This window comes from Triticum urartu, chromosome 2, assembly GCF_003073215.2.
Source record: "Triticum urartu cultivar G1812 chromosome 2, Tu2.1, whole genome shotgun sequence".
Lineage (NCBI taxonomy): Eukaryota > Viridiplantae > Streptophyta > Magnoliopsida > Poales > Poaceae > Triticum > Triticum urartu.
The window spans coordinates 646,525,072-646,552,955 of record NC_053023.1 but is presented as its reverse complement, the minus strand read 5'-3'; the positions used below and the strand labels follow the sequence as shown (position 1 = coordinate 646,552,955).

General features: G+C 44.8%; 2 protein-coding genes and 1 pseudogene across 3 annotated transcripts; all 3 read right to left on the bottom strand.

Moving 5' to 3' along the window:
- Positions 1–7,010, bottom strand: part of LOC125537649 — a 54,106-nt pseudogene extending 47,096 nt beyond the window's left edge.
- Positions 7,011–8,307: 1,297 nt separating this feature from the next.
- Positions 8,308–18,477, bottom strand: LOC125539411 (serine carboxypeptidase-like 18). The gene is made up of 13 exons (XM_048702855.1): positions 18,197–18,477; positions 17,964–18,109; positions 17,790–17,866; positions 17,561–17,683; positions 17,352–17,454; positions 16,997–17,034; positions 9,918–10,019; positions 9,748–9,831; positions 9,394–9,576; positions 9,110–9,303; positions 8,882–8,995; positions 8,740–8,785; positions 8,308–8,637 (listed from the first exon to the last, which is right to left on the bottom strand). Exons 1-13 carry the CDS (start codon positions 18,316–18,318, stop codon positions 8,554–8,556), a joined length of 1,416 nt encoding a protein of 471 aa, XP_048558812.1. The 5' UTR covers positions 18,319–18,477; the 3' UTR covers positions 8,308–8,553.
- Positions 18,478–19,953: 1,476 nt separating this feature from the next.
- Positions 19,954–25,829, bottom strand: LOC125539410 (serine carboxypeptidase-like 18). Of its 2 annotated transcripts, XM_048702854.1 has the most exons (13): positions 25,571–25,823; positions 25,280–25,425; positions 25,106–25,182; positions 24,896–25,018; positions 24,690–24,792; positions 24,466–24,503; positions 21,480–21,581; positions 21,284–21,367; positions 21,023–21,208; positions 20,731–20,924; positions 20,530–20,643; positions 20,389–20,434; positions 19,954–20,285 (listed from the first exon to the last, which is right to left on the bottom strand). In XM_048702854.1, exons 1-13 carry the CDS (start codon positions 25,720–25,722, stop codon positions 20,202–20,204), a joined length of 1,449 nt encoding a protein of 482 aa, XP_048558811.1. In that variant the 5' UTR covers positions 25,723–25,823; the 3' UTR covers positions 19,954–20,201. The 2 variants fall into 2 exon arrangements, with proteins under 2 accessions (XP_048558811.1, XP_048558810.1); XM_048702853.1 differs by having other exon boundaries at positions 20,530–20,924; positions 25,571–25,829.
- Between the last annotated feature and the right edge of the window lie 2,055 nt (positions 25,830–27,884).

Here is a 27,884-nt window from a genome sequence, read left to right as displayed (position 1 = left end):
GATGGTATTCTCCCCTCCTCCTCCTGGCTCTCCTTATCTGTTGTCATCTCCGGTTGACCCTGGTCCATCCTCCTCATGTGACTCCCTCTCTTGCTTTGCGTACCACCGTTTGGGTCATTTCCAATTTTCGTTGTAAATTTCCGCCATTTTGTCTTATCTGCCGCCAAGATGGCCACCCAACTATCAATTGCATGAACTGCTCCCCTTCTCCGACGCTCAAACACCTTGGGCTGGGCTTACCTAGTTGTGATTTTTTCGCCTCGGTGCATAAGCTCGATTAGGTAACCCGGTGCCTGGTGTCCAGAACACCTCTATCATTTCCATCTTATCCAAAGGGGCATCCGCTTAGATGTTGGCTGATGAGTTGAAGGCATGGGGTTTGGAGGGTTGGGATTGGCAAATCCAATAGTTGACTGCCTCTTCTGTCAGTGCCATTTTTCCATCGAAAGAAAGCTTCCGTGTAATCGTTTCATGCACAAGCTTCACTCTCCCTGTCAAACAGTTGGTTATCTTTGTCAAGGAGGCGGAAGATGGCGCCAAATCCTCTGTCGTTCTGTCCGAAACATGGGTCCTTCTTAATGACGTCCCTCCTTTGATGCGCTCTTCTGCTTCTCTTAAGTCCTTCGTGGATCTAATAGGTCTTCCGGTGGCTGCGAATGCCTCCTCCCTTGCGTGGCCTAGCTCGGTTCGTGTGCTTATCAAGTGCATTGACCCCTCTCGCGTTCGTGGCCACATTCAAGTCTTTCCGGGTGATGTTGCCTTCCGTATTTTCATGCGCCTTGAGGGTTCACCGCCCTTCTCCTTGGATGCCTCCACCCCCCGGCGCCTCCGGTTGATGGCAGTCGGGATGAATCTCATGATTCTAGGGTGCTGTTCGCTCAACATGAGTGGGATGTGCTCAACCCCCATTTGTAGGAGCTGTTCAAGCCCCCCCCCCCCGTGGTGGGGGTGGCGGCGGTCCGTTGGCTGCTGAGGAACCTCCCTTCACAGCTGCGGGTGTGGGGGCTGGCCTGAGCTCTGCCGTAGGGGGAACGAGTTTCCTTAGCCCCTTCTTAGTGGTCTGCTCCAATCACCCAGCTAGGCAGGCATCGCCGTCGCTCTCTAGGGTGGATGATGATGTGGTCCCTCCTTCGCCGGTGGCTCCTTCGACCACTCCTATTTGCTCGCGCTCCAAGTCTGTTGTCAAGAAGTTCTCTACTCACAGTCGGAGCTCTCGGGCCTCCAAGCACTCCATGACTGGCCCCTGCTGCAAGCTTGACCATGACCTGGGCAAGGTGGCTTTGCCCAAGCCTACTATGGCCTTCCCCATGTCCGGTTGTTCCCTGGCTATTCACACCCCCACATCCACTACTCACAAGAGTCGTCATGCCAGGAATGCAGGGGAGTTTGTACTTGATCGTGCAACTTGGATGTGGGAGGACAAGGATCGCGTTATGACAGGTACGAGTCTTGCCTCCCCAAATGTGTCCTTTTAACTGATTTTTTTGGTGATGAGCACTTTATTGTAGTAGCGGTAGGTTTTGGTTTTATTTTGGATGGCTCCTTTGGTCCCCTTCTACTTTGATTTCTAAGATTCGTGCTAATGAGCTCTCCCAGACCGCTTTGGCAAGGGCTAAAGATCATGTGGCCACTGCGGCGTCTGTTGCTCGTTTCCTAATTGTGGCCGAGAGGGGAATGCCTTTGACTCTAACATTGGTTTTTGTCCTTGTTGGTAGACCTAACCGCAAGAGGTTGGTGTCGTCTGCTAGGCCCTTGAGGTGCAGTTTCCGCATTAAAAACTTGAATTTTAAATGAGAGCCCTAGTTTGGTATGTGCGGGGTTTCGGAGCTAGGGGCAACAAAGACTGTTGAAGGACTATACTAGGGCTAATAATATCGATCTCGTGTGTCTTAAGGAAACCATCAAAGTCTCATTCTCTCCTGCTGGCTTGGCCTCCTTGGCGGGTGCTGATGTTTTTTTGCCACAAGTGGGTGCCTGCCTCTAGCTAGTCGGGTGTGATTTTAATTGGTGCTCGTCATGATGTTTTTGAATTCACTTACTTTGACTCGGGCTCTTTCTTTGCTAGTATGGTTTTGCACCACTACGCATGGGATCAACATTGGGAATTTAATAGGGTTTATGGTCCTGCTAATCATGCTTTGTCTAACGATTTCCTTTTAGAGCTAATTTCTAAGGTTGAGTTGATCTCCCTTCCTTCTTTATTGTTGGGGACTTTAATCTTTTGAGGTTCCCGTGGGACAAAAATAATGCTAATTTCTCTTGGTCCAGGGCTGAGGGTTTCAATGATTTTATTATTAGCTTTGCTCTTCGGGAACTATAGAGGTTTGGGGCTAGGTTTACTTGGTCTAACCATCAGCTTGACCATGTCCAATTGGTGCTGGACAGGGTTCTAAACCTCTCCAGAATGGGACGCTCTTTACCCTCGACCCTCCTTGGTCACTGAGTCCTCTATTGGTAGCGATCACACACCTCTTCTCCTGGACTCTTATTGAATTCTTCTATTGTTCCTCGCCCTTTTAAGTTTGATGCTTCGTGGCTGTTGATCGAGGGTTTTTCCCCGTTAGTCTCATGCAAGATCCTAGAGTTTTTTGGCTTGCCCCACTGATATTTTGGTCCTCTCGATGAATGGCACTTCTTGTCTTCTAATCTTCGATGACCTTTGGGAGGTTGGGGTCGGAACAGAGTGGCTGACTCACGTAGAGAAAAGGACATCCTGCTATCTTGCATCAAATCAGTGCATGCAGTCGCTGACTTGGGTGGTTTGGATGAGGCAGGTTGGGCCCATAGATATGACTCAGAAAATGCCCTCTTGGAACTCTGCCGCCAGGAGGAGGTTTACTGGCAGCACCATGGGCGCATCTCGTGGCTTTTAAAAGGTGACTCCATTATGGCTTATTTTTTCCTGTTGCCAATGGCCACCGTAGGAGGTGCTCCATTTTTAGGCTGCTGATCAACAGAGAGGTTATGGCCGATCCTGTTGTGATCTAGGAGCATATTCTTTCCTTCTTCTCTAATCTTCTGGCAGCTAAGCGGCCCTTGAGATTCTATATTTCTCCCAACCTATGGCCTATTGATTGTAGGGTCTCCCTATTGGATAATGCTGCGCTTATGGTTCCCTTGTCCCATGAGGAAATTGATTTGGTCATCTCCTCTTCCAAGTCCAACTCTACTCCTGGCCCTGATGGGTTCTCTGTCCCTTTCTTTAAAAAAGTCTAGCAGGTTTTGAAGCATTTGGTGTATACTATTATCACGCGGTTTTGTCTGGGCTCCGTTGACATCTCCAGGCTTAATTATGTGAGCACCTCTCTTCTGCCCAAGGTTAAAGGGGCTGATTCGATCCATCAATTCAGACCCATTTCCCTATTCAATAACATTGCTAAATTTCCCTCCAAAGGTTTTGCTACGTACTGATCTCCTGTTGCCCATAAGGTCATTGGCCAACAACAATGTGCTTTTATTAAAGGGCGCTTCATCCTAGATGGGTTTCTTAGCCTGCATGAGATTGTGCATGACCTTAAAGTTAGGAACTTTAATGCTATTATTCTTAAATTAGACTTTGAGAAAGCATACGACTCAGTCAGTTGGTCTTTTCTTCAAGATGTTCTTCTGGCTAAAGGTTTTGAGGGTGCGTATGTTCACCAGATTATGCAATTGGTTGGTGGGGGCCATACTGCCGTGTCTGTTAACGGGAAGGTTGGCGCCCACTTTAAGAATGACAGGGGCCGCAGGCAGGGGGTTCCATTTGCCCCCTCCTATTTAACTTTGTGGCTGATGCTTTCTCTTGCATCCTTAATTGTGCGTCCGTGAATGGCCATATTACTCCGGTTGCTTCCCATCTCATTCCCTATGGTGTGTCTTATCTCCAATATGCAGATGATACAATTATTCTTATGGAGAACTCTGACCACCGTATTGCTAACCTTAAATTTCTTCTACTTTGCTTCGAGGGACTCTCTGGTCTTAAGATTAACTTTTCTAAAAAGTGAGGTTTTAGTGGTTGGTGCTCCCCCGGAGGAGGCGAGGCGGCTGGTCTCCCTCCTCAACTGTAGTCTTGGATCTTGCCCTTCAAATATCTTGGGATTCCTATCTCCCCTTACAAACTTATCTCTAAAGACTTTTCCTTCTTTGTCACTAAGGTGGGTAATCGTGTTATGCCCGGGAGAGCTCGTTACAATTCTTCGGCCGGGAGGCTCTGTCTGATCAATGCTTCTCTCTCCTCGCTGCCTATGCATCTCATGGGGTTTTATTGCCCGGCGGAAGGCATTCACACAGGTTTTGACAAACATAGGAGTGGCTTCTACGGGAATACCGCGCATAATAAGAAAAAGTATAGGTTGGTTAAATGGAAGCTTAAGTGCAGACCTAAATTGCTTGGGGGCTTGGGTATTCTCAATACTTCCATATGAACAAATGCTTCGTGATTAAATGGTGGTGGCGCATCCTTTCCCCTGGCCCGGACGCCCTCTTGGGTTCCATTATTAAAGCCAAATACTTCCCTCATTCGAACCCGCCGATGGTCTCAGCCTAGGGGGCTATTTTGTTTCTCAGTTTTGGCGTTAGTTGCTTATTGTCCGGGATGATTTCAGGGCTTTGGTCAAGTTCTCGGTGGTCAGTTGTTCTTTGATTATATTTTTGCTCGACTAGTGGACTATGGACGGGTTTCTCGCGGCTGCCTTCCCTTTTTTTTTCTTTTGTTGCATCTCCTTCTGCCTCCATCGCGGAGCTTGCGGCCAAAGATTGGGACCTTGATTTTCGCCGAGCCTTGTCTCCTGTAGAGTTGAAGGACTGGCATCGCCTCGTTGCCTCCCTCCCGGTGCTTTCGGAGTCGCCGGATGTGGTCTCTTCGCCACACTCGGCCTCTGGCCATTTTTCTGTTAGGTCTTGTTATCATTTGTTGTCTATGGGTGCTCCCGTGTCTAGATTCTCTCCTATTTTGAGGGCGAGTGTGCCGCCCAAGTTTTTTTTATGTGGTAGGCTATGCGCTGACGCTTGCCTGCTGCGGATCAAATCAAAAAGAGGAATGTGCCTGGTTCTTTATTTTGCTTCCTCTGCGAGAACTTAGAAGACACTGATGGTATCCTTTTCCGGTGCCCTCTTGCTAGGTTGTTCTGGAGCTGCTGTTGCGAGCGGTTGGGTGTGTCCTGGGCCCCGAGTAACTTTGGGGAGTTGTAGGCCCAGGCGTCAACCCTCGTGGGACAGATTAAGAGACTGTTCAGGTTCGGTTTTTCTGCCATGTGCCGGACCCTGTGGACAACCAGTAATAACTTTACTATTGAACTTGTGTTCCCTAGCAGGGCGATTGACTGCATCTTCAAATCCTCTATCTTTTTGCAGCAGTGGAAATCTCTAACTAAGGACGGCGACTCGGCGGCCGTGGAGCTTCTCATTTCTTGCGTTCATCTTCGGCTGCTAGTCTTCTGGATGTAAATCAAGCCTCTCGACAATAGTTGGTGCTCGCCGTTGTCGTCGTTATCGCCCTTTATCTTGTTAGTTCTTTGATGGCCTGCGTGTTTGGTTGCTGCGTGTGGCCTGTTAAATTCTTCTTCTGTTTCGGCTTGTGTGGGTCTATTACCCTTGGGCTTAATATGTTCTACTGGTGGGCTTTATTAATTTAAAGTCTGTCTGCGGCCTTTTTCTCTAAAAAATGTTGACGTGCTTGTGCGGATGCAGATGTGTTAGCTGCTTGGGTTGGACCCATAAGTGGATAGATGTTGGGATGTGTATGTGCTGGTGAATTGGACGGGACCCATTATATAAGCTAATGACCCTGACACATGGGGTGGGGTCTCAGATAGTTGCAATATCCAGATTGGCCTATAGTATAAGGACCCCCCATAAAATAAACACATCAATGAATGAAATTTTCTGACACGAGTGGTGAGCCATTCTAAACTCACTATACAAACACAATAATAAATAATGAATAGCAAAACCGTGACGAGATGCGTGTTCCACGATATGCAAGTTTTTAGCCATATGTAATATTTCATAGTCTCTTGTGCAGAATTGTGAGGTTTACGGTAGGTACCTTGAGATTAAGAAGGGGGCTCCTTCCAACTTCATTACCTGTAGGGATGAAAGCATAAAGAAGATGCCGTCCGTAAAAAAAACATGAAGATAGAGTTGAATTCAGTTAATACTTCTTTTTTTTCATTTTGAGATGGCTCACCACGTTTACCTTGTGGTGAAATCAGGGAATACAGTGAACTATGAACGCGTGCTCAATGTTGGATACGTGGAAATATACAGCAAGTGTCCGTACCTTCGGAAATCTTTTGCGCGATGAAGGGTACAATTTTTCCAGCGTAGGAGTCTCCCCCGATGTAGAGAGGACTTGATAGAAACTTGGGATGGTCGCTGATCCACTGGACAAGGTCACGTAGATCAAACAGTAAGAAGGATGCAGCCAATCAATGCGTCCCAACAAATGAAATCTAAGCAGTTTGGTAGCACCTTGATGAGGAACTCATGTAGCTGCAGTGATGTAGAGACTTCCCCAACATCGTAGCCTTTGGGTGTTTGGAAAAGGAAAATCCTGCCCCGGCCGGCGAATCAACGAAGAGGATATGCGCCACCTGTAATGCTTAATACAGAATTGAGCATAAAATAGTATGGCTAATTGGCTAGCTACAGAGTGCAAAACATGACCGATCGGCGACCTTGGTCCATGAGTTGGGATTGATTTCTAGGCTCGGTATGGTGCCATTGTAAGGCTCTACGACGAACTTGAATGGACCTGCAGTTGCGGTTGACATGTGTATGCATCTCGTGCATGATATCACGGAGTAGAAAGTAACGGCGAGTCATAGCCTGAGAACGCAAACAAAATTAAAATAGTTTCATGCATCGTTCAGATGTAGAGACTGAAGGTCTTCCTCCTTTTCAAAAAAACAAAACTAGATGATGTTACATACAATAGACCAGAGTGGCTGGTTCGTGGCATCAACACTGAGCTCTAGAAGTAGGGGAGGAGGGAAGCGTTGGGCCTCGCTAGTGGCAGACAGAGACATGTCAAATCTCTTTCTACCTGCCAATTGTTTGAGGAAATGCGAAGTTCGAGATTGAAAAATTAGAGGCTGAGACTTGGGTGATGTGAGCATTACATTACAAGTGCAGGGGAATGCCCACAAAGTTTGGGCCCATTTGGATAAGAGGAAAATACGTTCCCAAATGAGTTATGATTTTTGCATAAACTGCGCCTAAGCTTTTTCCGCAAAGTTGCACCGGTCAGTTCTAATTTCTTGAAAACTTGTTGTCCAGATTGCAAGGACTTGCTAATGTGATTTTATGGGGATTTTTAGAGCAAAAGAAAGGTAGTTGCTTTGTAGGTGAGAAAAATGAAAAGTCTACACTAATTTGTGGCCGATAAAATGGGGAATAATATTTTTGTTGGATGGAGAATGTTTTGTCAATATTTTGCGCAAGATATGTGAGCATTTTTTTCAAACACCAAGAAAATGAGATGCCTAAAGTAGAACTATAAAATCAAAGGAAGGTGTAAGAGGAATAGAGAGGGGGGATTGACGTAATGCGTTGGATCAATGTTTATTATTTAAGCCTCGTGAGCACACACACACACACACACACACACACACACACACACATATATATGTGTGTGTGTGTGTATATATATATATATTGTTACTATTCATCATCCAATGTGCAGAATAAGTTATTCTTCATCCGACGTAATCTTACGACCGCTTCATAAATAAATTATGTTTGAAATACAAATAGTTACATTCATATTGATTTACTACGCAAAATTTGATATGAGAAAACAAAAAAAATAGGTTATAAGACCAGAAATATCACATTTTATGTATGTTTTACACTATGTTTTTACGTTTGTAATTTTACGTAACATAAAATATTTTTTACGGCGTGTATATATTTTCTTACGTTTTCTTTTTACGTATGAAGTAAGATAAAATTTACGAAACCTAAAAATACGGTGCGTTGGCGTCAAAATAAAGAGGGGGTGAAGAATAACTATTCCTCACCCAGGGTGACGAATAGCGCGAATAACTATTCATCACCCAGGGTGACGAATAGCGCGACCCTAAATATATATATATATATATATATATATATATATATATATATATATATATATATATATATATATATATATATATAGTGTGTGTGTGTGTGAGAGTACATGACGGTAGCGACGCAGACGATGAGACTAAAGAAGAATATGAAGGTAAGCGGACATCACCCCTACATCATGGAAGTTGTGATTGAAGTGGAAACCTAATGAAAAAAAAATAGAGGACTCAAAGCTACTGCTGAAGAAACACTCAATACGGTGCAAAATGGCAGCTACATGCCTTATCAAACGACTGAACATAGAACAACATACACGTCTAGGACCGTATGTCTCTTTCCAAAACCTCCAGAAACCAGCTTCTCGCAAAAGGAATCCGATGTTCAACCCGCCCATTTGGGAGACGAGTCGAACGCAAAGTCACAAGCTCACATTCTGCACGTGCATGTTTGTTTTATGGGAACTACAAGTGCAGTTTTTCCCAGCGGAGAGAACACAGTAGACTAGAGTGGTTGGTTCAGTATCCAACGACTGAACATGGCGAAGCACCTCTCAGGCTCGTACTCAGGCGCCGTGTGACCACCACCCTGAAAACCAAAACCAAAGGCCAATTTACAACCGATGTCCGATGGTCTACTAAACCGTGCATCCCACCAACATACGCAGAGAATGTGGAGTAATTTGCTTACCTTTACGGTCGCGAAGGTCATGTTGTTAGAGTAAGTTATGGTGAATCTGCAAACCAGTGAAAAGAAAGCAGATGAATCACCGTCAGTGAGTGAAATAAACAGAGCATGCAACGCAAATGATAAGGAGACGACGAGGACGAACCCGGCAGACTGGCCATTGAGATGCCATGCCCTCCAGTCATGAGCGATCGGGAAGCCGAGCGATCTCACCCACGCCTGCGTCCCCAGGTGCGGCACCACCGAATCGTGGTCGCCGCTGCCATGGACACCAAACAAAATCCCATCAGAATAACACTCCATCTTTCAGCTAGCTCGCTCCAACCAATCCTAGTGTTTTACGCAGTAGTAACAGGGCAAAAAATGGAAGGACCTGTATACAAGCGCGCGGTAGCCGTTGGCTGTAACGTTGCGGTGATACTTGATGCTGCTCGCGATGTCCCTGGTGTACGGGACGCCGCCGTCTTGGCACCTCACCCACTCGTCCACGGTGCCGTCCTTGATGCCGAGGGCGTCTCGGGTGCGCTCGTCGTTTGCCCAGAAATACGACAGGTAGTGGGCGTAGTCCTGAATGATCCATCGGGTACGCATGACCGGGTCAGTCCAATGAAAGCGGAACACATATAGGGTATAGGTGTATGCATGATGCTCACTTACAATACAGTCAAGTGGAGGACGAACTGGCGGATGTTTTAGCCGTTTCCCCACTTTGATTCCAGGTTCCTCGCTTAAGATCTTTCTGGCAGCACCGGCCGAATCGTCTGTCTCCGCATGCGGTCCAGCAGATGAATAAACGCATTTGATCAACAAAACATGCGGCCACATAACTTCAGAGAGGAGCTGCAATTGGATTATTTAGAACCGTTATAACCTTCAGTAGTTGGTTAGATATTACTCACTCTGATCCAAAATAAGTGTCGTGGTTTTAGTTTAAATTTGAACTAAAATCACGACACTTATTTTGGATCGGAGGGAGTAGTTCATATTTATGGAATAAATGGGTGTTCTTACATTATTGAAAGTACCCAGAGCTTTAGCACACAACATGTTTGTAGGATTCTTGTAGTCTTGTCCTTGACAATGCCCCAATATCATCTGTATGAAAGAAATTTATACTATGAGTACTACTTGTAACACAACATTTTTGACACAATTGTATGAGCAGATGGACGGTTAATTACCTCATATAATTGACCTGATATTATACCAAATCCGTGAGCAAAAGGCACTTTGGATCTTTCGTCAATACGGTCACCTGTTACCGGGTTACCTACTAGATAGCCCTATTGGTGACGAAAAATGAATATAAATATGGCATCAAATATATTGACACCACACCCACACTACCACAGACAAACATATAACTCTGTGTCCTCTACACATTCTATGGAAATATTGGAGGCACATGTTGTTGAGTAGAGATATTCTTTTGCAGAGCTAAGTAGGGCTGTTTAACATGGTGTGCTTATTTAAACTGCAAAAGGATAGATATGTTTAGGTTAGTTATAGTTTTAAATATCTATTGGCTAGAATGGTATATGTACGCGATTGACCGTGATCCACTTAGGCATAGTTCTGAAGATCCACTAAGGTAACCGGGGAACTCCTCCCTCGACACCAGCCTGCTCCCGTGTTGCTCCCTAGAGTGACACCGGGGCGAAACCTAGCCCCGTCAAAAAACTCCACCCAGATCAGATCTCCGACGCCGCTGCCGCCGGCCTCGTCCGCGGCGGCGGCGGGCCCCAGCGCCGAAGGTGTTGGGGGGCGGGGGTAGAGGGCAGCAACGACGGACAAGCAAGGCTGGGCGGCGTGAGTCTCTCGTTACTTCCAGCAGCTAGGGCGGGGTTCCCCGGTTGAGGCAGCGGCGCCGGTCCGTTCTGAGTCCCACTAGGATCCGTCGTTGAGATTGTCAGCCGTCCGGCGACGCGTGGACGATGCCGTGCCTTGCGGTGTTCAAGGTGGGCAGGGCACGGGGAATCCTCTCACCATAGCTCCTGCGCGTGGCCTCCATGGCCCGGGCGGGTTGGGGCCGGAGTAAGTTGTGCCCTCAATCATTTTTTTGGCGGTTAGTGAAGGAAATATGCCCTAGAGGCAATAATAAAGTTGTTATTTATATTTCCTTATATCATGATAAATTTTTATTATTCATGCTAGAATTATATTAACCGAAAACTTGATACATGTGTGAATACATAGACAAAACAAAGTGTCCCTAGTATGCCTCTACTAGACTAGCTCGTTAATCAAAGATGGTTAAAATTCCTAACCATAGACATGTGTTGTCATTTGATGAATGGGATCACATCATTAGGAGAATGATGTGATGGACAAGACCCATCCGTTAGCTTAGCATAATGATCGTTAAGTTTTATTGCTATTGCTTTCTTCATGACTTATACATATTCCTTTGACTATGAGATTATGCAACTCCCGAATACCGGAGGAATACCTTGTGTGCTATCAAACATCACAACGTAACTGGGTGATTATAAAGATGCTTCACAGGTATCTCCGAAGGTGTTTGTTGTGTTGGCATAGATCGAGATTAGGATTTGTCACTCCGAGTATCGAAGAGGTATCTATGGGCACTCTCGGTAATGCACATCATGATAAGCCTTGCAAGCAATGTGACTAATGAGTTAGTTACGGGATGATGCATTATGGAACGAGTAAAGAGACTTGCCGGTAACAAGATTGAACTAGGTATGAAGATACCGACGATCGAATCTCGGGCAAGTAACATACCGATGACAAAGGGAATGATGTATGTTGTCATTACGGTTTGACCAATAAAGATCTTCGTAGAATAGGTAGGAACCAATATGACCGGAGATGTGTGCCGGTCAAGTCTACATAGTTCTCGAACCCGTAGGGTCCGCACGCTTAACATTCGATGACGATTTGTATTATGAGTTATGTGTTTTTGGTGACCGAAGATTGTTCGGAGTCCCAGATGAGATCACAGATATGACAGGGAATCTCGAAATGGTCGAGAGGTAAAGATTGATATATTGGACGATAGTATTCGGACATCGGAAGTGTTTCGGAATGTATCGGGTACATATCGGAGTACCGGAGGGGTTACCGGAACCCCTTGGGGGAAGATATGGGCCATATGAGCCATAGGGGAGAGGCAAGGCAGCCCACAAGAGGTGGCGCCCCTCCCCCCAGGGAAGGAGTCCGAATTGGACAAGGGGAGGGGGCGGCGCCCCCTTTCCTTCTCCTCCTCCCTCTCCTTCCCCCTTTCTCCTTCCGGTGAAAGGAAAGGGGGTCCGAATTGGACTAGGGGTCCAAGTGGGACTCCTCCCACTTGGCGCGCCCTAGGCCGGCCTCCTTCCCTCTCCCTCCTTTTTATACGGGGGTGGGGGCACCTCTATGACACATCAATTGTTCTTAGCCGTGTGCGGTGCCCCCCTCCACCGTTTACTCCTCTGGTCATATTGTCGTAGTGCTTAGGTGAAGCCCTGCGCGGATCACTTCACCATCACTGTCACCACGCCATCGTGCTGACGAAACTCTCCATCAACACTTTGTTGGATCAAGAGTTCGAGGGACGTCATTGAGCTGAACGTGTGCAGAACTCAGAGGTGTCGTACGTTCGGTACATGATCGGTTGAATTGAGAAGACGTTCGACTACATCAACCGCGTTAAACTAACGCTTCCGCTTTCGGTCTACGAGGGTACGTGGACACACTCTCCCCCTTTCATTGCTATGCATCTCCTAGATAGATCTTGCGTGATCGTAGGAATATTTTTGAAATTGCATGCTATGTTCCCGAACAGTTAGCCCTGCTGATCTTCGAGGTCCTTGGACGCGGCCATTCTCCGGCGGGGCAGATCCTGGGCCTTGTTGGATTTGGTGCAAGGGTGGTGGTGATCCAGATTCGGTCGGTCGAGTGGGGTTCCTGTAGACTGTTGCAGCAACCTCTTGCGGCACCATGACGGCGGTGGTCACTGAGGGATCTTCAGTTCATCTCTCTATGTCCAATGGTTGACTTTCACGGTGTGATGCAAACTACGGACACCGGCTTGACGTAGAGGAATGGTTGTGCAGTGGCGGCGATCGCATCGCATGTAGCTGCTAGGATTGCGGAAAAGGGGTGGCGACAACACTATAGTGACTTCGATGGTGGTGCTGTGAGCACCGGTCGTGAGCTCCGGGGTGAAAGCCTAGGTTGACCCGAGCTGGTTATACCTGGCAATGGCGATGTTCTTTTACGTTGTTACCTTGTTGAAGGCATTTCTCGGATATGCTTCGATTGTTTCTTCAAGGTGAAAACCTAGATTCGGGCCTTGGCGGTTGGATCCGGTGACGGCAACACTCGAGTGTTGCTCCCTTCTTGAAGGCGTTGCAGTTCAAGAACCTCGTGGTCTGTGTGGTGTCATGAGATGGTTGGTGCGGATATGGTCACTGATATAGTTTTCCAATCATGGATCTGATCGCTTCGGGTTTTTCTTTTACTTGCCTACACATAGCTTTGGTCTTATATGACTTTGCTATCTCACGTGTTTTTGTGTGCGTGTGTTGGTGTAGGCTCTGTGCATCCTAGATGTGCAGAGGCCGGATGTGTGTTCTTTGCGTCTGTATCCTCTTGATGCTGCTCTTTGAGCAAATAAAATTCACCCTTTGTCGAAAAAATCTATGCTTTGTTAATTAAAAGATGGCCTGCCAAATTTAAGGATGTATATTTTTTGTTGAGTTCTCTAGCATATTTTACCCTTCACCGGTTAAAACATCATGTACCTTAATCTAATAGATTGATAGAGATGAGGGTAGATAGCAATGCAATGATTACAACTTTTTAATTGAGATTTTGTACTATCTACGTTTCATGGACAGACCTAACGTGTGGGTTTACATGCTTCTTTCTAGGGATGAAAACTGGGCGGAAACTTTCCGTCCATTTCACAAAGAAACCAAAGCATAGTGTAAATACGTAAACAAAACTGATATTTACATAACAGAAGTAGAATGGATATCTTATCATGGAATGGAGATAGAATGGTGTTTTTTGGTGAACCTTCCATAAATTTTGATGGTAAACTTACTCCTTTACTTGCTTATAGTGGTAACAGGTTTTCATATCTTGTAGTAAGATTTTTGTTGCTAGTTGCCATCTCATGTGGGCAATCTCACGTGGTCACACTTATAGTATCATTATATCTGTAATTCCCTAAAATAAAATATAATTAAAACTTGTAATCTCCTATTCCATCACCCCCACCCCACCTGCCCCCAACCCTAATCTACATCCTTTTGTTGGGGAACGTAGTAATTTCAAAAAAATTCCTACACACACAAGATCATGGTGATGCATAGCAACGAGAGGGAAGAGTATGTCTACGTATCCTCGTAGACCGAAAGCGGAAGCGTTTATCAACGCGGTTGATGTAGTCGTACACCTTCACGATCCGTCCCGATCAAGTACCGAACGTACGGCACCTTCACGTTCAGCACACGTTCAGCTCGATGACGTCCTCGCCTTCTTGATCCAGCAAGAGGGGCGAAGTAGTATATGAGTTCCGGCAGCACGACGGCGTGGTGACGGTGTTGATGAAGAACAATCTCCGCAGGGCTTCGCCTAAGCACTACGGAAACTATTACGGAGGATAAACTTGAGGGGACGGGGTTGCCGGCACACGGCTTGGTGTTTCTTGATGTGTCTTGGGTGCCAGCCCTACCCCTCTATTTATATGTTGAGCCTTGGGGTCGAAACTTGGAGTAAAAGCCTCCACAAAGTCGGTTTCACCCAAAAGGCAAGAGTCCTTCTCGGACTCCAGGGCCAGACGCCAGGGTTCCCGGTGTCTGGACCCAGACGCCACGGACCCTGACGTCTGGCCTCAGGACTCCGCAAAACTTCCTTTTGCGCTTTCCAAAAACTTTGCGGGCTTTCCCCTTTGGCCCAAATAAAGTGTTCGTGTACCCAAACATTTCGGAAAACATCCGGAACCCTTCCGGAGACCACTATTATCCCATATATCAAACTTTATCTCCGGACCATTCCGGAGTTCCTCGTCATGTCCGTGATCTTATCCGGAACTCCGAATAACATTTGGTTACCAACATACATAACTCATAAATACTATATCGTCAATGAACGTTACGCGTGCGGACCCTACGGGTTCGAGAACTATGTAGACATGACGAGACACTTCTCTGGTCAATAACCAATAGCGAAACTTGGATGCTCATATTGGCTCCTACGTATTCTACGAAGATCTTTATCGGTCAAACCGCATAACAATATACGTTGTTTCCTTTGTCATCGGTATGTTACTTGCTCGAATTGGATCGTCGGTATCTCAATACCTAGTTCAATCTTGTTACTGGCAAGTCTCTTTACTCGTTCCGTAATGCATCATCCCACAACTAACTCATTAGTCATATTGCTTGCAAGGTTTATAGTGATGTGCATTACCGAGAGGGCTTAGAGATACCTCTCCGACAATCGGAGTGACAAATCCTAATCTCGATCTATGCCAACTCAACAAGTACCATCGGAGACACCTATAGAGCACCTTTATTATCGCCCAGTTACGTTGTGACGTTTGGTAGCACATAAAGTGTTCCTCCGGTATTCGGGAGTTGCATAATCTCATAGTCATAGGAACATGTATAAGTCATGAAGAAAGCAATAGCAATATACTAAACGATCGAATGCTAAGCTAACGGAATGGGTCAAGTCAATCACATCATTCTTTAATGATGTGATCTCGTTAATCAAATGACAACTGATGTCTATGGTTAGGAAACTTAACCATTTTTGATTCAACGAGCTAGTCAAGTAGAGGCATACTAGTGACACTTTGTTTTTCTATATATTCACATATGTACTAAGTTTCCGGTTAATACAATTCTAGCATGAATAATAAACATTTATCATGATATAAGAAAATATAAACAACAACTTTATTATTGCCTCTAGGGCATATTTCCTTCACCTTTATCCTTTAATGATCTGGAATAGTGTGGACTCTCAGGGAGGATGGGTTGATAGCATAACACATCTGGTGCATCCTCACTTGTGGTGTAACCGGTGCACCGACAAATTAATACGTATTTTTTGAAGTTGGGAAAATATCTAAAGATAATTTGCGAAGTAGACATAATATGCATATACAATGTCACAAAAAATTTAATCCAAATTTGAAACATAGCTTGAGCAATAAAAACAACAAATTCAGCATTGCTTGTGTTAACGAGCTAAATTCTTGTCCCGTCTTCAAATAACTACTACTTATAACATAATTTGACTTGCTTATTTCTCGAGTTGCAAGTCTAATTTGAATTCTGAGATACCGCGACATGATAAACACAGTGTATCTAAGTACAAAATTACTTTCATATTTTTAGTCACTTTCAGAGTATACTTTTTATCTCGGGTGCAAGGATTGTATCATGATAGTGGCTGCACTAGATATGTTCTACGGTTGATAAAGAGCAGAATGATTGAAACATCAAATAAGAATGTTGCCTTCTCCATCCTTTCTTTCCTAAGCCGGGACCTCTCCGATATTCTGGAATATTATTTTTATCACTGGATTTATATATATCTTCTCATACATGTATGTTAATCTTGAGCATGTCATAGAGCATCATTCAAGATCCTTTCTTCATTTTCCTGCACCGTGTCCCACATTTGTGATGAATTGGCAAGAATGATATCATACACATTTGTTATTTCATCGGAACAGAAGGTTTTTCTATTTCTTGTTACATTGAAATTGGAGATCTTAAGCCAAATATGTATTTCTTTAACTATACGATGATGTTTGTCAAATCCGTGAGAGTGACACATGCCGTTAGGGGGGCACCATCCTCTTGTTTCTTTCCTTTATATCAATATACATACTTGTGTGGATTTGCATGTGTTAGCCGCTTGGGTCGGACCCACGGGTGCTAGATCATGGGGATGTGTATGTGTATGTGTTGGCGACTTGGGCCGAACCCATAATACAAGCTAAAGACCGTGACACATGGGGGCCTCAGGGTAGTTGCCATTTCGAAGTTGGCCCAGACTATAACGTTGCCCCATAAAACAAATACGATAATGAATGAAATCTTGCGATATGAGTGGTAAGCCATCCTAAACCCACTATAGAAACACAATAATAATTAGCGAATTGCAAAATCGATAATGATATATCATCTCTGCGTACATTTTTTGTGTGATTCTTGTTTTCACGATATGCATGCCTTTAGCCATATATATTATTGCATTGTTTGTTGGCCAGAACTGTGAGGCGTAAAGTAGGTACCTTGAGATTAAGAAGGGGTGTCCTTCCAACTTCATTACCTGAAAGGATGAAAGCATAAAGATGACTCCCCACATAAAAAATGCATAAAAATGACACCGTTCGTATGATACTCCCCTTGTTCCTAAATATATGGAGTTTTGGCAGTTCAATTTAAACTGCCAAAACGTCTTATATTGAGGAACGGGGGGAGTAGAATAACGCATGAAGGTAGAGTTGAACTCAGCTAATAGTTCATATTTTTTTTCATTTTCAGATGGCTTACCACGGTTACCTTGTTGTTAAATCCGCGAATTCAGTCAAATGTAAACTCATACTCAATGTTGGATGGGCGGAAATGTACTGCAAGTGCCCGTACCTTCTGAAATCTTTTGTGCGATGAATGGTACGATTTTTCCACCATAAGAGTCTCCACCGATGTAGAGAGGACTCGATAGAAACTTGGGATGGTCCCTAATCCACTGGACAAGGTCACGTGAATCAACACAGTAAGGAAGATATAGCCAATTCATGCATCGTAACAAATCTGTGGATGGGAGTAGCTGATAATAAGCAGTTAAGTAGCACCTTGATAAGGAACTCATGGAGCTGCAGTGAGGTAGATACATCCCCAACATCGTATCCTTGAGGTTGTTTGGAAAAGGAAAATCCGGCCCCGACCGGCGAATCAACGAAGAGGATATGTGCCACCTGCAAATGGGCGTCGCCAAGGCAGGAATTAGGATTGAACCGCCAAGAAAGGAATCAGGATCGAACGGTTGAACATGGCTAACTGCAGAGTGTAAACGTGACCGACCTTGGTCCATGAGTTGGGATTGATTTCCAGGCTCGGTATGGTGCCATTGTAAGGCTCTAGGACGAACTTGAATGGACCTGCAGTTGCGGTTGACATGTGTATGCATCTCATGTATGATATCACGGAGTAGAGAGTAACGGCGGGTCATCGGTTGAGAACGCAAACAAGATGTACCGATCTCGAACGCGAGGCTGCTGAGTACGGAGCAGTGGTCGCCGCCGGTGAGCCAGAGGAGGAAAGGGGCATCCTCGCCGCCGGCCTGGGACTCCACGAAGTAGTAGAACAGCTCGGTGCCCTTGTCCTCGTCCACCTCCACGTACCTAATAATTAAGCAGCAGCCGGTTATATCCTCCCACCGCCATGGTGCGTGGAAAACTTAGCTGAAGAAGAAAGCGAGAAATGGGTACCCGGTCTCGAGGTGGAAGGGGAGGCGGCCCTGGAACCCGGGGAGGCTGGTCACCACCTTGGAGCTGGACGCTGCGCCGGCGAGGGCGAGCTGGCAGAGCAGCAGGAGCAGGCGCCGGATCATACTACCCGTACCTAGATTGCAGAGTAGAGCCTGGCTGCTTTCCTTTTGCTCTGGAGTTGTTCTGCTGCAGTGCGGTTTGATTGGAATCGTAGGAGGCGCTAAACAATCTACGTTTACGTCTCCTTCGTTCAGACCAGCGCACAAGAGGTGGACACAAAGGCAACCATCAAACAGATGAGCATTTCCACTTTGTACTATTCGACGTGTGCAACACGTGCCGTCACAAGTAGCAGAAGAACCAGGGTACACGTGAGCCTGGCCCCATATGGCATCTTATTACTAATTCGTTTCATATTGTGTCCTGGCCATGTGTACGCCCGAACTTTTGCCAAGAGCAAACTCTACATTTTAGGCCTCCTTTGCTTCATAGGATAGAAATATTATAGGAATAGAAAAATCATATGAAGTAAGATAACATGCATCTCAATTTCTATAGAGAAGAAGATGTCATTTGATGCATATGATAGGAATTTTTTCATTGAGGCCTCCTTTGGTTTAGAGGAATTTCATAGGAATTCTAGAGGATAGGATTCTTATAGGATTTTTTCTTTTAAAGCCCTTTGGTTCATAGGAATGGATTCCTATTCCTACATAGGATTGGTTCCTATCATCCACATTTCATAGGAAAATAAAAAAGAGCCTAGACTCAATAGAAAAATTCCTTTGGTGTCAACCAAATGACATCTTGTTTCCTATTCCTACTCATAGGATTTGAGATACATGTCATCTCATTTCCTACAAGATTCCTATTCCTATGATAATCCTATCCTATGAACCAAAAGAGGCCTTAGCTAATATTTTTTCCTCCAAAATGTGAAGGATTAATTCCCATCCTACATAGGAATAGGAATCCATTCCTACAAACCAAAGGGCTTTAAAGGAAAAAAAATTGCAAATCTTTATCCTATAGAAATCCTATGAAATTCCTACAAACCAAAGGAGGCCTTACTCTAGTCTTTTTCCTATGACAACGTTTGCCTGACGTTAAAAACAATATACCGGATACTTTTCGTCCCTCTACAAACATAGCCCGGTTTGCAGTCAATACCCGGTCCATGTCAACACAAAACCACCCGGAGTAGTCCACAAAGTTTAAAATGCGGCAGGACAATTGTGACAATTTTTATCCTATTTTACAATTGTTACAATAGGTGTAGGGGAATGCCCACAAAGTTTGGGCCCATTTGGATCAGAGGAAAATAGGTTCCCAAATGAGTTATGATTTTTGCATAAACTACGCCTAAGCTTTTTCCTCAAAGTCGCACGGGCCAATCCTATTTTCATGAATAGTTGTTGTCCAGATTGCAAGGAATTGCTATGTGATTTTATGAGGATTTTTAGAGCAACAGAAAGGGTAGTTGCTTTCTAAGTGAGAAAAATGAAATGTCTACATTTATTTGTGGACGACAGATGGGGAATACTATTTTTGTTGGATGGAGAATGTTTTGTCAATATTTTGCGAGAAGATTTGAGGGCAGTTTTTCAAACACCAATGCTGTGCAAGAAAATGATATGCCTAAAGTAGAAGTATAAAATCAAAGGAAGGCAGTAATGAAAATAAAAATTAGAGGTATCAAAGCTACTGCTGAAGATACTGTTAAAAAATCAGAATGATTTGTAGAAGACAACACTCTATACGGTGCAAAATGGTAGCTACATGCTTTATCAAACGACTGAACATTACCATATATACATGACTATGTCTCTTGCCAAAACCTCAAGAAACCAGTCTCTCACAAAAAGAATCAGATATTCAACCCGCACACTAGCGAGATGAGTCGAACGCAAAGTCACAAACTCACATCGTGCATCAACACATCCTGTACATGCACAAGGTTCTACATGTACATCGTTTTCTTTTTTCAAAATACAAATACAATAGACTAGAGTGGTTGATTCAGGATCCAACGGCTGAACATGGCAAAGCACCTCTCAGGCTCGTACTCAGGGGCTGTGTGACCGGCTCCCTGAAAACCAAATTCAGAGCAGCAATTTAGAACCGGTTTTCTAATAAACTGTGCCTCCCACCAACACAGGCAGAGAAGGTGGAGCAATAAGTAATTTTCTTACCTTTACGGTCGCGAATGTCATGTTGTTGGAGTAACTTACGGTGAATCTGCGAACCCGCGTGAAAGAAATCAAGCGGAGAAATCACTGTTAGCGAGTGAAATAAACAGAACATGCAACGACAAGGAGACGACGGCGACGAACCCGGCAGACTGGCCATGGAGATGCCACGCCCTCCACTCGTCGACGACCGGGAAGCCGAGCGATCTCACCCACGCCTGCGTCCCGAGGTGTGGCACCACCGAATCGTGGTCGCCGCTGCCATGGACACGAAACAAAATCCCATCAGAATGACACTCGATCTTTAAGCTGTATGCAGTAGTAACAGGGCAAAAATGTGTGGACCTGTATACAAGCGCGCGGTAGCCGTTGGCCGTGACGTTCCGGTGATACTTGATGGTGCTCACGATGTCTCTGGTGTAGGGGACGCCGCCGTCTTGGCACCTCACCCACTCGTCCACGGTGCCGTCCTTGACGCCGAGGGCGCCTCGGGTGCGCTCGTCGTTCGCCCAGAAATACGACAGGTAGTGCGCGTAGTTCTGATCCATCGGGCATGCATGATCGATCGGGTCAGTCCACGAAACGGGGAACACATACAGGGTAGGGTACTAGAGGCATACGCATGATGCTGACTTACAATACAGTCAAGCCGAGGACGGACTGGCGGATGTTTCAGCCGTTTCCCCAATTTGATTTCAGCTGCTTCCTCGCTTAAGATCTTCCTGGCAGCACCAGCTGAGTCGTCCGTCTTCGCGTGCGGTCCAGCGGATGAATAAACACATTTGTCCCACAAAATATGGGGCAACATGAGTTCAGACAGGAGCTGCATTGGAGTACTCGGTCATATACTTGCTTCATATCTATGGAATAAAAGTTATCTTGGCTAGCGGGTTCTTACACTATGGAAAGTACCCAGAGCTTTAGCACACAACACGTTTGTAGGATTCTTGTAGTCTTGTCCTTGACAATGACCCAATATTGTCTGTATCAAAGAAATTTATACTATTTGAGTACTATTTGCATCACAACAGTTCTGACATGTATGGTTGTATGAGCAGACTGTCGGGATAATGGATACAGGCAAGGTTAATTACCTCATATAATTGATCTGATATTATACCAAATCCATGAGCAAAAGGCACTTTGGAGCTTTCGTCGATCCTTTCACCTGTTGCCGGGTTACCTAATAGATAGCCCTGATGGTGACGAAATGAACATAAACATGACATCAGATATATTAACATCACACTCACACTACCAAAAGCAGGTATATACTGCTAAGAAAAAGATATGCATATTACTGTGTGTCCTCGACACATGCTACGAAAATATTGGAGGCATGGGTTGCTGAGTAGAGATAATTTTTTGCAGAACAAACTATAGCTGATTGACATGGTGTGCTTATTAAAACTGCAAAAAGATAGATATGTTTAGGTTTAGCCATATAATTTTGAAGTTCTATATCGGCTAAAATGGTATATGTACGCCATTGACCATGATCGGTTAGGCATAGTTATGAAGATCCATTGTCTATGCTTCGTCAATTAAAAGTTGGCATACCAAATTAAAGGGTGGATACTTATTGTTGAGTTTTCTAGCATATTTTACCTTTACCAGTTTGTAATTTGGATTTTGTACTATATCTACGTTTCATGAACAGACGTAATGTGTGTGGGTTTACATGCTTCTTCCTAGGGGTGAAAACTAGGCAGAATTTTTCCGTCCATTCAGGAAAAAAAACAGAGCATGAATTCGTAATCGGAAATGGAATTTACATTACAGAAGCAGAATGGATATTTTATAATGGAATGGAGATAGAATAGCGTTTTCTGGTGAAACTTCAAATAAAAAGAAAATTTTAGTAAACATATGTGGAGAAATTTCCGCTTATCGGCATAGCCCATTTCATCCCAGCCCATATACACGCTGGGAACAACCGATTCCTATCCACACACAAAAAATCCCCCATCCCACTAGTCTTGTGATCCTTGTCTCCCGACTACACACCTCCCACTCACATCCTATAGGCATGCTCGCTCATACGCATTTGAACAATTTTGTTATTTCGGGTGTATTTTTCTATATGGTTGTGGGGGTTTTATGTTTCGGTAACCTTTCATTTTCGTATAGGTGTCCGCAACAGGTTCGCTTTGTATTCCTTTTTGGCAATGTTTCTTCGTATTTGTTTACAAGATTTTCATTTGTGTTTTGCTTTCACTAAGAAACAAATGCAATAACACTTGCTTCATACATTTCCGCTCAGTTTTCATACCTACCGCTTAGGCGTTTTGGGACTCCTAGGCGTTTAGAGTCCACCGGGAACATCAAAGATCTAGATTTGCCCCGAGAATTTGTAAAGATCGAAGATCCCCTGAAGATCTACCCTTGGCGGTTGAACTCGTACATTGTGGCTGAAGCTTAACCAGAACTAGGCTGGACCTTTTTAGTCGTGTTTGACTTGGTGTGCCAAACGTCTCCCACAAATATTAGAGTTAATCAAGGAATTTAACTTCACTTTTAATCAACATTGACTCCGAGCCCCTTTTGGTTATTTTTATGACTTACTCCTTTACTTTCTTAGTGGTGACCTTTTTCTTGCTAGTTGCCATATCATGTAGGTTGTCTCAGGTAGTTACACTTACATATTATTTATATATGCAATTCGCTAAAATAGAAATAATGATTAAAACTTGCAATCTCCTATTCAACCATCCCCAGCCTAATCGACATCCTTCATCCTTTAATGATCCGGGAGAATGTGGAATCTTGGGAAGAAAGCACAATCAAGGAAGCAGGAAGCAGTTGCATCCGGTGCACCGGCAAATTAATACAAAATTTAGAAATTGTCAAAATATATAAGGATAATCTATGAAGTAGATATATTACGCATATACAATCTCACAAAAAATTAAGAATCCAAAATTAAACATAGTTTAAAAACAAAAACAACAAATTCAACATTGTTTATGTTAACGGGTCAAATTTATGCCCCCCCCCCCCCCCCTCCTTCAAAGTTTACCCGCGGGTTGTGGCCACACAGTGACAAACGTGTGTTCTTTTCCAGCCAGCAAGGGACACAAAGTTATTTTTGGCGTACCTTTTGAGTGAAAATTCAGAATACAATAGTTTTCGGAATGAGTATCCAAATTATGAATGATTTCACTTCTATGCAACAAGATAATTAAAACTCCACATCACTCCGCATATTCAAATGATATTTTCCTTTGTCATTCCTCTAGTGGTGTTGCTACACTGAAGACAATATTATGTGGCATAACACTAAAGATAGTATTATGTGGCATAGCCGGTAGTGGGTGCTAGTACATGTGTTGTCATCAACAAACACGTTTGTCGATTTATTGCTCCCTTTCATTGTACATATAGACAGTGAAGCCCCGAGGCGCCTATGGAGATGATAGCAAGTGATATGCCACATACTGCATTTAGCATGCCGTCTATCTAAGAAACTATTTTCTCTAGTTGTGATCTAATTTTCTCGCTTAGTTTTTCAGAGAATATACACACAAATTTGCACACGAGAGAGATAAAAAAAGGCACAACTCGGAAATAAAAGATACTTTTGGAAACAAGCGCAACAACATCCCCATCCGTGACAACAACACATGCTGTGAGGCGACACCATCCTCTTATTTGTTTCCTTTATGTCAACATACTTGTAAGGATGCACATGTGTTAGCTGCGCTTGGGTTGGACCCATAAATGGATAAATCATTGGGATGTATATGTGTTGGGTGGTGACTTGGATGGGACCCATGATATAACCTAATGACCCTGACACATGGGACCTCAGGGTGGTTGCGATCCAGATTGGCCTATACTATAACGACGCCCCATAAAACAAACACAATAATGAGTGAAATCTTGTGACAAGAGTGGTGAGCCATCCTAAACTCACTAAAGAAATACCATAATAATTGTAATTGATGAATAGCAAAACCGATAACGATATATCAACTTCACATACACATTTGTGATGCGTGTTTCACAACATGCAAGTTTTTAGCCATATGTATTATTCCGTAGTCTCTTGTGTAGAATTGTGAGGGTTACGGTAGGTACCTTGAGATTAAGAAGGGGGCTCCTTCCAACTTCATTACCTGTAGGGATGAAAGCATAAAGATGACGCCGTCCGTAAAAAAACATGAAGATAGATATGAACTCAGTTAATACACATTTAAAAAAAATTGAGATAGCTCACCACATTTACCTTTGTGGTGAATTTAGTCGACTATAAACGCATGCTCAATGTTGGATACGTGGAAATATAGAGCAAGTGTTCGTACCTTGGGAAATCTTTTGTGCGATGAATGGTACAATTTTTCCAGCATACGAGTCTCCCCCGATATAGAGAGGACTTGATAGAAACTTGGGATGGTCCCTAAACCACTGGACAAGGTCACGTGGATCAGACAGTAAGGAAGATGCAGGCAATCAATGGGTGGCAACAAATCAAATCAAATCAAATCAAATCAGTTAGGTTAGGTAGTACCTTGATGAGGAACTCATGTAACTGCAGTGAGGTAGATATTTCCCCAACATGGTAACCTTTGGGTTGTCTGGAAAAGGAAAATCCTGCCCCGGCCGGCGAATCAACGAAGAGGATATGCGCAACCTGCAACGGTCAATACAGGAATGAGCATGAACATGTAATACGGCTAATTGGCTAGCTGCAGAGTGCAAAACATGACCGATTGACGACCTTGGTCCATGAGTTGGGATTGATTTCCAGGCTCGGTATGGTGCCATTGTAAGGCTCTAGGACGAACTTGAATGGACCTGCAGTTGCGGTTGACATGTGTATGCATCTCATGTATGATATCACGGAGTAGAGAGTAACGGCGAGTCATCGCTTGAGAACGGAAACAAAATGTACCGATCTCGAACGCGAGGCCGCTGAGTACGGAGCAGTGGTCGCCGCCGGTGAGCCAGAGGAGGAAAGGGTCATTCTCGCCGCCGGCCTCCGACTCCACGAAGTAGTAGAACAGCTCGGTGCCGTTCTCCTCGTCCACCTCCACATACCTTGTAATTTAGCAGCAGCCAGCAGCAGGTTATAACCAATGGAGCTGACCAAGGAGACACGGAGATCCCGCACATCGGCACCTAGCTCCTACCGCCTGGGTGCGTAGAAAAACTTGAGCGAAGAACAGAGCGAGAGAAAGGGTACCCGGTCTCGAGGTGGAAGGGGAGGCGGCCCTGGAACCCCGGGAGGCTGGTCACCACCGTGGAACTGGAGGCTGCGCCGGCGAGAGCGAGCTGCCTTGTGGCAAGTACGATGCAGAGGATCAGGCGGAGGAGCAGGAGCAGCCGCCCGCTCATTGTGGTGGTCAACCGCTTCCTTTTGCTCTGTTTTAGTTTTTAGTTCTTTGCGAGTTGCTCCGTTTTGTTGTTCTCTAGAAACAGGCTGAGACCTACTGCTTCAAAGCCTATATGCGCAAAATACATGCCCTAAGGCAGCAGAAGAACAATCGTGAGCATGATCCACATGGGACTTTTCAAAATAATAATGTTTTCATTGTGTATTATACTCTGTTAACATGTCACCACTCACACAAGTATGTCATATTAGATGGCTAATCCTTTTCTGACAGCTACTAGATGGCCAATCAACATAATATCATGTGTCAGGCGTGGCAAGTTGCCATGGAAAAAAGAAGGTTCTCTCGAGATAAGTCATCACGCGACCTGCAAAATAAAAATAAAAAAAGGAAATCATCAGGCACAGCATGTACAATATCATAGACGACGAAGCAAAAATGATTTTACGTTGCCTTCAAAAAATATATTATATTACGTAACACCCCTCCGTAGAAATATAAGACATATTTTTTTGTCACTGATCAATTTTGATTCGCTAAAATAAATCCGAGGCATACCATTGATCATCCGAGGACCAAGCAATCACACAAACACGACACCGAAATTTGTTAACGAGGTTCACCGATATGACTACATCCCCGGGCCTGACTACGGGCGCTCCTCCCCGTGACACCGTCACAATACCGCACACCGGCCACCCGAACGCCGGCACACGCCGCCGACTCTCCCTTGCGTGCCTGTGCTATTATATTGGCATAGGTTACACCGTGTGTTTACACCCGCTATATAAAAGAGGCCTAGGATACAAGTGTCCAAATTAGACATGACTCCATATCCTATGTAAACACAATACAACTCATAGTCCAACTGTAACCTACCTTGTACACAATATTTGACACAACTCTAACAAACTCCACCTTGGCGAATATTCTCCACCACCTTGAATTCGTCCTTGTGTGAACTTCTATGTGCATTGGACTTGAGTTTATCCCGTGAGTACCGCTACTACTCCAAAGACTCCATGTGACTCCACCTGCAACTTGTAGTCCCTTCTTTTCTTGACCACTGTCAACACTCGAGCAAAATTAAGTTTTTCTTTACTCTAGTGTATGCTCCCAACTTTCAGAGCTCCGTTCAGCGCCATCACACACTGATCACTAACCTGCGTGAAAATGAATAACTCACATATTGGGTGTCACACATAAGAGTTACCTGAACTCAACATCACCGCTCCTTTCTTGACCGCCTGTCTGAAACTTTAAAGAATTTCACCATTGCTTGTAGTCATCCTGAGTCAAATTCGCAGTTATCTCACCACATGTATGACCACCAGAGCCCTGGCCCGTCTCCATGTCCCGTGCATACCGCACGCCTCGCCGCTACTACCGCGTCGAGCCTCCGCTGTCCCAGTCGAGTCTCAAGGGCCGCGAACCCACACCACTCAACCCCCACTGCAGAGTACCACCGATCATCACCGACCGATGACGAGTTTCATGCTTCCATAAGACCACTGGGCTCCAGTCCAAACTGCATGTCACTCGCTTTTCTCTCTTATTGGATAGGCTTCGATTTCCCGGATCCTTACACCGTAGCCCCTCAATCCAGCTTCACCTTCAACATGACTCCATGGTAGATGATCAATTCATCCCCGCGTCCCGTCGACTTCAAGCTCCGTGTGTACATCACCTTGAATCAACCCCGCACCAAAGCCTTGTCGAAGCCACACAAGCCCTTGGGCCTGCGCCACGTGTTTCCACGTTCAGAAGTCGGTCACCATCAACATCACGCTCCTATGTCGTCGTCGCTGAAATCACCGCCGTCTTCTGTACCGACCGACTCAAGTCAATCCATCAGACTGTCCAGTCCAACCCAGCCGAACTCGTTCGACTGTACGACACACTCGAGGCTCCCAAATCGCCTTCGGTGAATCTCCATCCATCATATGATAATTCCATCTTAGCTGAATTGACTTCACGCAACACCTTCAAGCATCCTCATTGTGTAAACAAATCTTTCACCCTTGTCTGTCATAACCCAAGGTTTTCAGTTCCGTTAAACTTCTCCACCTCAAACCTGATTCCTGATGATGTCATAATTCTTCATATGACCGACGCTATGAAAAATTAACCGAGCTTCCACTGCAATGCCACAAGTACACGAGC

What these genes read in the sequence shown, in the direction of transcription:
- LOC125539411 (XM_048702855.1), bottom strand. Translation starts at nt 18,318, where the DNA reads ATGATCCGGCGCCTGCTCCTGCTGCTCTGCCAGCTCGCCCTCGCCGGC. An exon ending in CTCAATGGCCAGTCTGCCGG is followed by an intron (nt 8,786 to 8,881) that starts GTTCGTCCTCGT and finishes ACTGGTTTGCAG; the next exon opens with ATTCACCATAACTTACTCTA. An exon ending in TGACCTTCGCGACCGTAAAG is followed by an intron (nt 8,638 to 8,739) that starts GTAAGCAAATTA and finishes TTTGGTTTTCAG; the next exon opens with GGTGGTGGTCACACGGCGCC.
- LOC125539410 (XM_048702853.1), bottom strand. Translation starts at nt 25,722, where the DNA reads ATGAGCGGGCGGCTGCTCCTGCTCCTCCGCCTGATCCTCTGCATCGTA. An exon ending in CCCTTCCACCTCGAGACCGG is followed by an intron (nt 25,426 to 25,570) that starts GTACCCTTTCTC and finishes CTAAATTACAAG; the next exon opens with GTATGTGGAGGTGGACGAGG. An exon ending in TATCAGATCAATTATATGAG is followed by an intron (nt 21,368 to 21,479) that starts GTAATTAACCTT and finishes TCTTTGATACAG; the next exon opens with ACAATATTGGGTCATTGTCA.